Raw genomic sequence first — 11,153 nt, forward strand, 5'->3', positions numbered from 1 at the left:
GACCTCATTAGTAGATTCCGCTAAGACATGTGTGACCAGACAGGTCCAGGGACATCTCCATGGAAGCCAGTGAAGACCCACACACCAGTAGGAATGGACTAGCCACCCTCCCCATCGCATGCCCTGGGGACACACCACCTAGAAGAAGGTGGTGAGGTGAGAAACCGAAGGACAGAGCATCTGCTTGTGTAAGAGATGGAATCAATCCAGGAGAAGCAGAGTTGAGATGGAGATAACATGTACTGGTAGTTTTAATTCCTTTTTCCTAATGAGAAAGAACCTCAGCAGACAAATGAACTCTTATTAGAAGAGTTATTAAAGGTACATTTTGATCTGCAGTGAGTATAAATTTTCACCATGTTACATATTTATCCGAAATATTTCCTTCCAAAATTGTTTTGTTGTGAAAACAGATGGGATTTTGTTTGTACGCTAGATCATCTTCCACTCTCTGGAAAATGTTCCCCCCTGGAATGGCTTGATTTCTGAGGGTCACCAAAAGTGGAAACTTTCCCCAATTCTGTGTCTAGCATAGCCATGACAGCCAATAAAAGTCAAGCGCGCGTGCACGCACACAGACACACACAAAGATAGAAAACCCATGTGATTTTTATCTATGCTGTGTGGAGAAAATCCCTTGCCACAAGCAAAACCAGCCTTCAGCTTGAAGACAGCCCAGACTTACTGGATTTTCTACAGGCTCAAAAAGTCCCACCAAGAGACGCTTTGTTCTCCCCTGGAGCTGGGGACAAGTGTTGGGTTCACTCACTTGTGTTCTCTGGCTTCTCTCAGCTTTCTGATGCCCGGCCAGCTTGTTCCCTGCTGGTGAGAACAGCTCCATGAAGTTGGGTGACCTGAAATCTGTTTCCTCTCCCCACCACACCAAATGACCTACACGATGTGGTAAAGAGACTCTTGTTCAACAATATCTGGAAACTTCTACTTTGGGGCACACACAGCATTGCATTTCTCTGCACCCTTAAAGTTAGGCATAGCCACATGATTTGTTCTAGCCATGAAAATAATGCAGGAAGGACATTGATCACTTCCAGGCCTACCCATTTCTCTTCTGGTGTCCTACCCCCCAGCCCTTTCTTCTCCGGCCTTGTGAACCCTGAGTCCTTGTTTATGAATAGTGGCCACATAGGATGGTCAGGCCATCCTGATTGGAGGCTAAGGTCTTCTTCCAGCCATGGATCCACTCACTCGTTCCTGAATATCTGTTTCTCCTTCTGTTAAAGAGAAGAAACACCTATTTCCCACCTCAGCACTGTGTGAAAATGATCCGAGTCCAACAGACGGTCTGTGTTAAGTTTTCTTTTGAAAATGACCTCAAACGGCTATGATGAGCCATCACGGTCTGATGAGGGAAACCAATGACAATGATGTAGCATGAGCAAAATACGCTTGGGTTGTATTAAGTTACTGAGGTGTTTTAGGTTATTATTGCAGTGTAACTTAGACTGGCATGCACGACAGTCAAAGAGAAAAATTAGGGCATTCTGTTCATTTTCTACTGCTGTGTAGCAAACTTCTACAAACTCAGTGACTTAAAACAACACCCATTTCTTTGCTCATTGGCTGTGGGTCGGATGTCTGGCTTCACCTTGGGAGTCCGCACTGGGGTCTCACAGATGGTATCAGAGCTCAGGGGCCTCTTCCAAGTGCATGTGGCTATTGGTAGAATTCAGTCCCTTGCTGTTGTACAGTTGAGGTCCCCTCTTTCTTGCTGGCTGTCAGCCAAGGCCACTCTCCTCAAATAGATGCTACCCACAGTTTCCTGCCCCATGGCCCTCTCCACAATATGACAGTTTGTTTCCCTGAGGCTAGTGGAAAACATCACACCCTCTCTCTGACCTCTTGACTTTGACCTCTAGACCTTTACAGAGCCTACTGGTTATGTTGGACTCACCCAGAATGGTCTTCTTTTGATTAACTTCAAGTCAACCGATTGGGGACCAAAATTGCATCTGCAAAATTCCTTCAGCTTTGCCATATAAGGTAATCCTATCATGGGAATTACATCCCATCACATTCGTATAGCCCCCCCCTCATTCACGGTGAGGGTCTTAGACAAGGGCATAGATCTGCGGGGGTCATCTTAGAATTCTGCCTACCATAGACATTTAAGAAACCTTTCTGATGAATATTAGCACTAGAAAATTTAGGACCCATCCAAAGCCTTACATTAACTTCTTCCTTGCTCACAAACAAGAAAACCTCTCCCCAAATATCCTAAAGCCTTGCAACTCAAAGTGAGTGACTTATGGGCCAGCAGCCTGGACATCACTTGTGAGAAATGCAAAAAAATCTCTGGCCCCACCTCAGACCTGGGGAGTCAGAACCATCTGCCTCTTCACAAAACTCCCAGAGGATTTGATATGCACTGATCATTAGCACAGGCTTATTCAATAAAGTAGGCAGATACCTACATGGAGTGAGAGCGCAGGTAATGTCACATCCCTGGGCCCTGATCACCCCAACCCTCTCAGAGTGGTTTTTGAAATTCTGCTGTCAGAACCTCAGAATCTGATGATGATGATGATACTGAAGGTGGTGACGACAGCTAACCCTGAACATCCGCCATGTGCCAGGTGGCAAGCAAAGGTTTGAAACACAGTTTCTTCTCATTTTTCCCAACAGTTTATGAATTACATGCTATCATTTTCATTTTAGAGATGAAGACGCTGTGGCTTACAGAAGGTTGACTCCTCCACTAGAACACAAATAGGAGTGGTGGGGCCAAGATTTGATTCTTACCCCTTTAATTTAGGATTAAATGAGCATTTTGTCACAAGATGTCAAAGCTTACAAAATGGGCATCACAGCCCAGTTCAACTTGTGAATGGGCATGATTCAGCAAAAGCGTAAGTGTTATTTTTTCACTGAATGTCTTTTCCCAGGGACAAGCTCCTTCCAGTTGGCCACACGTCCTACCACTCACAGCCGCATTGATTTGACTTGCTGCGCGGCTCCTGAATGCACTCAGGTTTGCAATCCCCAATTAAGTCCAAGTATTCTTAGATTTCCTCTTGATATTTCATGAAAAATTTGTGTGGTATGACTACTTTCCAGAGATTCTTTAAAATAGCAAAGAACCCTGTTCTCTAATCCATTCTTTTCATCTGACGCATGAAACTGACATCCAGAAACGAAGTTATGCTCCTAAGTCGCACAGCAAGATAACATCCAGGTTTTAAACTGGGCTCTTTGCCTCAAAATCAAGTGCCACAATCATTTGCCTCCTGTGTTTAGGAAATGACTTATGCTTAATATGAAGCAGAGGTGCTTAACTAAAGTATGCTTCAGAAACGCTTGGATGGCGTTCCACTGAGATTCTCAGATTTCTTTCCCGATTGTGCTACCAGTGACTCAAATGCCCATTTATCTGATGACAATCGTCGGGTAAATGACAGGTTCCGAACACAAGATTTGAAAGAAGAAGTAAGTCTCTGAGTAGCTTAGAAAGGGTGGGACAGTGAGAGGGCAGTGGATCTCAGCCTTGGTTATACATACATCGGAACTGCCTGGGAAGCTTCAAAAACAGCTGATGCCTGGGCTCCACCCCCCAGGTTCCTGATGTAATTGGTCCAGGTACTGAGATTTTTAAAAGCTCCCCAAGTGATGCTAACCACTGGAGCAGGGGCTCTGAGGTGCTGGAGAATCGACACTAAGCCACCACTGTTATTCTTGTGGCCCCGCTGGGTTTGGCCCATCAGCTGACCACAGGAATTTTCATATTCCTTTCATCTTTTTGCTTCCCTCTTCCCTCCTCCTTTAAGCAACACTCTTTCGTGGGTAGAGAACAAAATTGATAGGCGACTGAGGTCAAATTTCAGTCAGTGATGGACTCACTCGTTCCTGCTATGCCTACTTCTCCATCTGTTAAACAGAATAATCCTCTTTAACACATCCCCTCCTCTAGCACTCATCAAAGCCAATAGAAGGTCTCTGTGAGTTCTGTTTTGAAAACAGCTTCCAAAGGCTCTTGTCCTGAAATAACTCACTCGTACGTTTGCCACTGGACATGGATCCTCCTCTTATCTCCTCAAAAAGTGGTTCTCAAGGTGCGGTACCCGGACCAGCAGTATCAGCATCACCCAGGAACTTATTAGGAATGTAAGTCCTCACCACACACACACACACACACACACACACACACACACACACACACACCTACAGAATCAGAAATTCTGAGAGGGCCTGGTGATGCGTTTTAATAAGCCCTTTGGGTGATGCTGCTGCAGGCTCAAGTCTGAGAACCACCGGCTGAAGACACTGTCACAATCAAGTGTCCCCATATAGAGAGCAGGCGATGACATTAAAAGACAATCCAAATGTGTACTTGCACTACTTCAGTTGTGTTGTCACTAGAGTCGATGCTGCATCCTGGGGGAGGCGCAGGGGAGGGGGCCTGTGGACCTGGATCACTCAGTTGTCTGTCGTTAAACAGTTGGGCTTTGGAGGTTGGGGTGGGAGTGGTGATGTTGAGGGACAGGTCTGCTGTCGGGTGTGGAAGAGGCCCCCAGCCCAACAGGGAACGAGTGGGACAGAGACTTCCTTCCCGCCTTTTAGGATAACCAAAGCGGCTGAACAAATGAAAAAGAGTTAAAATGGACAAGACTGTGACGAGGTTTGAGGGCAGGGTCTCCTCCTACTGCGTGTGTGGGAAAACCACACCGAGTGGGGGGAAGGAACCCACTGCCCTCTCGGGACAGCAGAGCTCAGAGAAACGGGCCAGGAAGAGGGCGAGCTTGAGATGAGATGGACCACCGAGAGGGAGACCTGCAGTATCCCAGCACAAACACTGAGCTGCTGGGGTAGCGCTGGGGAGTTCCAGTCACTCAACTGCCTCAGTTTATAGAAGAGGAAACTGAGAGATGACGAGCCTTGACCAACATCACACCATGGTAGAGGCAAAGCTGGGGCCAGGAGGTAGGGGACTCCCGAGGGAGCTGGGGTTCCAAGAAGAGGAAAGTGGGATTCAAGAGGAGTGGGATTCGAGAGGGAGAATGTCCAATACTGAGAGCAGACGTGGAGGCAGCACCCACCTTGTGCCAGGCACGACTCTAAGTGCTCTCCATGATTCAGATGCATGGACTCATCCCACCAGCCTGTGGTCCTCCTCACCTTCAAGATCACTATGTACCAATAGGGAAACTGAGGAACTGGGCAGGTAAAAAAAATGTGCAATTTGTTTCATTACAATTAAGGGTTAACACAATTTTTTTAAAGAATTATGCCCAGTTTTATTGTTTCATGAGAAAGAAGCCAGGGATAAAGGTAAGCTGGACGCTTCTTGGCTGTTGATTACTGACAAGCTCGTGGCCACTGGGTAGATGACCTCTACTCACATGGTACTCCTTATGCACTAGAGTACAGAATATCTTAAAGACAGCTTTGAGTATGTTATGAACACAGACGTGACATTATACAGCTAGGAAGAGGCAAAGTTTGGACTTGAACCTGACCCTTTCCCACCAAGCTCTGCTCACCACTCCTTCAAGACAACCAAGCCCAGTGTTAGAAAAGTACACTTACATTAAAAAAGAAGACATGCCTCACTAGGAAATCCCAGAATCCTTCCAAAGAAGAAAGCCTCTGAGTTCAGTGTACGTCTCACTGTCACAGTCTCTCATGAGGTGGACACCTGCCAGTAGCAATTCATTTCCTCTCACTGGATTCCACAGCGGTTTTGCCCATTGCTATGACTCTAAGGAGGGCCTCAGAAGCCCTCTCATTCAGCCCAATTTGTGACAGAGAGAGAAACTGAAGGCCTAAAAAGTCAAGGTCACCTTTTGTCGTGCAGGGCGGCCTGCGGGGTCTCAGCTCCTGCTCCCCACATAAGAACGCAGGATGTGGCTAGGCCAAAAAGGAACACCCACGGAGCCATAGGTAGGGGAGTCATACCACTATGGTCTCACTGGAGGCTGGGTTCACACTATGTGCGACCTGCTGTCCGCTTTTCTGCCAACCGACCGACTCCACTCGACTTGCCTCTAGACTCACTCGACCCACTCTCCAGCGCAGCCGCAGCAGTTACATCAGTGGCCAACTGGCTAACTGGCTACAGCTAGCCACAGCCAACGGCCATCTACTACCTGAGCCAGCACCTTTCCATGTGAGGCCGAGAGCCTGGAAACTGCTCTCTGGGGCTGTGTCTCCACACCTTCACACAGGTGGAGAAGGTCACAGAAATGAGGATTGTCCCCCAGAGAAGGTACCTGAGGTCTAGAGACATCAGGAGAGCTGCCTGAGGTTCCATCCAGAAATGGAAACCTGGGGTCCTGACTCCCAGATTTCCTCTCTCTCTCTCTCTCTCTCTCTCTCTCTCTCTCTCTCTCTCTCTCTCAGAAGTCTCTTACCTGTAGCTCTGCATTTTTCACCTTGTTGCTTCTCACCTGGGGAGGGCTGCCAGGCCTGACTTTCACCTCAGTAGAAGCTCAGCATTTGGGGCACAGATTTATATCCCCGTCCTCCCGGGATTTCCTAATCAGGCTTGTGTCACTCCCTCCAACTGAGTGGCAGTGGACACACCTTTTCTCTCCTCACAGGGGAGCACCCCGGGCTATAGTGCTGGGTATGTGATCACTCAGATGGGGAAGTGGCCAAGGAAACTCTGCGTAAGTTTCCCTATTTTTCTGTGACTGGCTAAGACTCATCCTTCCAGCTGAGAGGTGGTTTTAAAGTCGTGTGTCCTTTGCCCTATGTGGTTCTGTTAGAGATAAGGAGGACTTGTGGTCTCTAACCAGTGGGATAGTGGATGTTTCTCCCTTAGGACCTCCTGGGATCAAAGGAGTGTTAAGTTTATGAGTCCCTGGCTGCCCGTGTTACATGACTTTTCCTTGTTAAGTGAAGAAAGGGGGTGATTTCCAAATCTTTATTACAGTTTGTGGAATTCACCTAACTGAATAGTTTATACTCTGAAAATGAGAGTTCGGTCCTCAGTCATGTCTGTACAAGACTATGTCCCCTCACCTCCTCTAACGAGCCCAAAGGCAATAGTGACGACTCCTCTCTCCCCTCACGAGCCACAGCCATGAAGTTAGAGAGGACCCCGGGAGCTTGCCCCACAGACACACACAGCCATTTCCTTCAGCCCTACCTTCCCACCTCGCTGATTCAAAGACCTGCTGTCCAGACTAGATGGGACCATAAAGACCTCTCGGTCCAGTGTCCTGCTTGATATGAACATACCGGTATTGAGGTTCTTCCAGGTGTAAATCCAGATGCAGAAACTCTTTTAGAGAACCCTTAGGAATTTCATATCCAAAACAAATGGCTCAAAGTCAAAAGGACCCACTGGCCCCAGTTTTATCCTTTTGTTAACAAGGCAGGTAACTCTCAGGGGTCACAACTCAGACTGGGTAAATAAAATCTGAGAAAAATACATTGTTGAAACTAGATGGAAATTCAGAGATGGTCAAATCCATCCTGCAATTTTAAAAAGAGCAAACTGATGTACAGGCACACAGGGGGACCACAGGTGAGAAAGCTGTATGAATTTAATGATGTATATACTGTCATGAAGGGGGACGTTCTTATGGAAGCTGTGACTACCCCCAAATGGAGCTTAATGGGCAAAGAGTAAATGTTACATTGGATCCATGTTTATTCTTTTTCCAAGGACCAGTCGAGTGGGGAATATTTGATTTGTTCCAAGTTTTGCCATGGTAAGATTAAACAGTGAGCTGTAAATTTGGGGTCAAGCCAAGTAAGTTTCAAGGGTGTGAATTCACCCCAGCAGGAAAATCTCACCAAATACCATCATCATGCCCGGATAAAGGGCATGAGAATAATTGAGTCCTGTCAACACCCTGCCTGTGGTCAAAGACATCAAACACATCAGTCCCAGCTGACCTGTCTTGGTTGGGATCCCAGTCACTAAATAGCACAGGGCAGACTACAACTTAATATAGCCAGAGAGAGGAAGTGAAATCATGCAATCTGCCTTTGCCCCTGCTAAAGTAACTGCTCATCTTGTGATCCATAAAGAGGAATTTGCATAACCTCCGTCTCACTATGGGAAAACTCCATCATGGAGGCACAAGCATTGCTTGAATAGTCCTTTCAAGAACAAATGCCTCAGACCTAAGAGTCAGCCACAGTCCCCAACTCTGCCGTGGTACTCACGAAACAACGGCTACCTTTCCCACCTCCCTCAGTTCCCTATACACTGTCCTGTTCTCACTATCTCCTGTACATTTGGTTCAATTTCTCCACCAACTGATGGGAAATAGATAAGGCACAGAATGTTCCGAAGTATCTCGAAATCTTCTGAGGTTTGAGGTGAAAGTCACCCAGGATGTTTATTGCAAGGATTGAAGCAATGAGTCTTCACTTTTTAGACCCAAAGGCCTTTCCAAAGTCTGTTCTGGTTCAGAAATCAGCAGCATCCTCTGAAAACCCTTGGGGCAAGCTTCCAACCCCTTTTGCTTCCTTGTGGAAGCCAGAGGGTTGGAGAAAGTGAAAAGGGAGCTGGAGGAGAGTGTGTGTTGGCCAGTATGTCATGCATTATAACGAGGACTATTTGTCCCAGGTTTTATGGGACAGCTTCTCTCGTGTTATCTTCATAAATGCACTCACTCATATCAGATCAGAATCCTTAATTTTGATTCAAGAAAATAGGGTGTGGAAGAGACACGGTTCTGTGACATGACTGCTGCCTGACCTGCGGCAAGTTGACCCTGGCCCTAACCTTAGACAATCTCTAGGGCAGGTTACTTATCTCAAACCTCCCTTAGAGACTGTCTGATCATAATGAGTGTTTGTTTTGACATAAGTCAGCACCCCTCCTCTGCCCCCTACTCCGTGCTGGTTCCTGAGTGTCCTGACCTGGTCAAGCACATAAAGAAATTTCTGTACCTGGCAGCATTCACATCGTACTGTTAACTATCCCCTTTTTGCCTAGATAATTCTTTGGCACCTGCCCAGCGGTGTGGGGATGCATTTTGTCTTGCAGCCACCCAAGACGCACCTCATACGTAAGTTTCCTTTAATAAACTCTATTAATTACCAGACAGGCATGACCAGCCTTCTTCCTCGGTGTTTCCCTGCCCAACCCTTACAGAGGTAGATTTTCAGTCCCGGACCTTTCCCCGAGTCTGCGTGTGGTAGCATGTGGTCATCAAACCCATAGGATCAATTTACCAATCAGACCCCTTAAAATTGAAAATTCTAAGGCATTTCTGGTCAATAACAGAAAAAAACTGTATGTCTTATAGAGGCAGGAGAAAAGTCACTCCCTCCCCATGAATAATTTACAAATTAACAAAGTTAAAATGAAAATATTGACTGCAGTGGGCTTCGGTCACCTCCTCTGTGAAAACAAAGGGCTGAGGTAAATGAGTTTTGTACTAGCTTTCTATTGCTTCTTTAACCAGTTACCACCAGCGGTGGCTTCATACAACATGAATTAATTCTCTTCTGGTTCTGGTGGTTAGAAGTCTGACACAGGTCTCAATGAGCTAAAATCAAGTATTGGCAATGCTGATTCCTTCTGGAAAGTCCAGGGAAAAATCATTTTCTTACCTTTTCAGTTTCTAGAGGTTGTCATTCCTGGACTATGGTCCCCAGCCCATCGCCGGTTCCCCTTCTGCTTCCATCACCATGTGGCCTCCTTCCTCTGACCCCCTTGCCTCCCTCAAATAAGGACCCTCATGAAAATATTTGGGGTACCCCCAAGTAATCCAGGATAATCTCCCCCCTGAAAATCCTTAACCTCATCTGTAAAATCCTTTTTGCCGTACAAGGTAACCTAATCGTGGGTGCCGGAGATTAGGGTATGGGCGTGTTTAGGGGACTTATTCAGCCTCCCACAAACTCGAGGACACCTTCCAGTTCACAGAACTTGTGCTTCATGATTGTGCACAGAAGCATAGATGACGGCTCTACATACACATGGAAAACCACGCAACCGCCTTCACACCTAAGGGCTAAAGTTGTCTAGAAAGTGTAGACAGAGCGTGCACAGAGCTTCTGAGAGCCACGGGAGAGATCTCATTCAATTCAGAGAAAATCCGCTCTCTGTTATGGGAAGGCTTTTTCTTTCCAGCCATTTCTTTTGCTTTCTTCTCCCTACCTTGGTTTTCAGTGAAAGACACTGGGAAAGAATGGGAATTCCAGGGCGTCCGGGGCACTCACGGCCACTGCCCACTCTCCTTCCCGCCCCCCACAGCACGCAGAGCATGGATGGGAGGTGAGCTGGAAGCTGGTCCCATTTCATGCTCATTCTCCCTCCCCAGAGTGTCCAGGCCCAATCCAGAGCTCTCGGCTCCCCTGCTCCTCCATCCACAAGACCAAGCCTTCCCTCCACGTGGAGCCCAGAAGTCTCCATGAAGACCTCACCCACTGTGAGTTAAGGCCCAGGGTCTCCCTTGCATGGAATGGACACCCTGCTTCTCTCAACCATCCACCCACCTCCCAGCAGCCACCCCGGACCATCCTCCACGTTACCTTTTCATCCTCTGGGCCTCCTACTGCCCACCAAGCCCAGCAGCTGTTCTAGTCAATGTTCCAATGGCTCCTCATGTTTCCTGATAGAAATAAAAACCACAAATAGCTGAATTATTAAATTGATTTTAGACTCATAATAATGGTGATTTAAAAAAAAGTGATCCCTACCCTAGGACTCACGTGTGTGTGTGTGTGTGTGTGTGTGTGTGTTGTTTTGGGGTTTTCTCTTAATGAAGTGCTACCGTTCATTCTGGCTCCCCCAGTACATGCCAGCCTCCCAGCTTAACCAGTCATTACTCCCTGTTGTTACAACCGGGCAGGGCTCCAGCAGGTAACAACAGAGACCCCAGCCATTGCAAAAAATATATGAAAAAATAAAAAAGATGCTCTCAGGATACTAAAAATTAAAGATCTATGCCAAAACTGAATCACAGGCATCGGGTTGTATTGTATATAAATGTTTACATTTCTAAATAAGTGCTTCACAACTCATCCAAACCTTAACACCTCTGTGCATCACTTGGAGATAAAGCTGCAAAGTCACCACACGTAGCCTTTTGTGACTGTGAGTCTTGGGTCAAATGGCCTTTCTGGCCACCCTTTCCCACACCCCCACCACCTCCCACCCTACTATATCCCCAGGGTCCTTAGTATAGTCTAGCTGCCAGACAGTTCTTTCCTTGATTCGTGAGACCTTC

General features: G+C 46.9%; 1 protein-coding gene across 6 annotated transcripts in view; it reads right to left on the bottom strand.

The window, feature by feature from the left end:
- The window catches only part of IL1R2 (interleukin 1 receptor type 2), a 36,893-nt gene extending 26,373 nt beyond the window's left edge, over positions 1-10,520 (bottom strand). The window contains exons 1-2 of one of the 6 annotated variants that reach the window (XM_074332454.2): positions 6,366-6,546; positions 770-819 (exon numbers count right to left, since the gene is read on the bottom strand). Coding sequence is in view for 2 of the 6 variants with exons in the window: in XM_019753787.3 (XP_019609346.3) it covers positions 6,366-6,379 (14 nt within the window). In the remaining 4 variants the exon portion in view is untranslated. Of the gene's footprint in view, positions 1-685; positions 823-5,051; positions 5,169-6,365; positions 6,547-10,455 lie in introns of those variants that run through there. The other 5 variants (XM_074332453.2, XM_019753786.3, XM_088796001.1 and 2 more) reach the window with 5 other exon arrangements.
- Positions 10,521-11,153: the final 633 nt, after the last annotated feature.

This window comes from Rhinolophus sinicus, chromosome 2 (assembly GCF_057876585.1).
Source record: "Rhinolophus sinicus isolate RSI-liver-muscle chromosome 2, RSI-T2T, whole genome shotgun sequence".
NCBI lineage: Eukaryota > Metazoa > Chordata > Mammalia > Chiroptera > Rhinolophidae > Rhinolophus > Rhinolophus sinicus.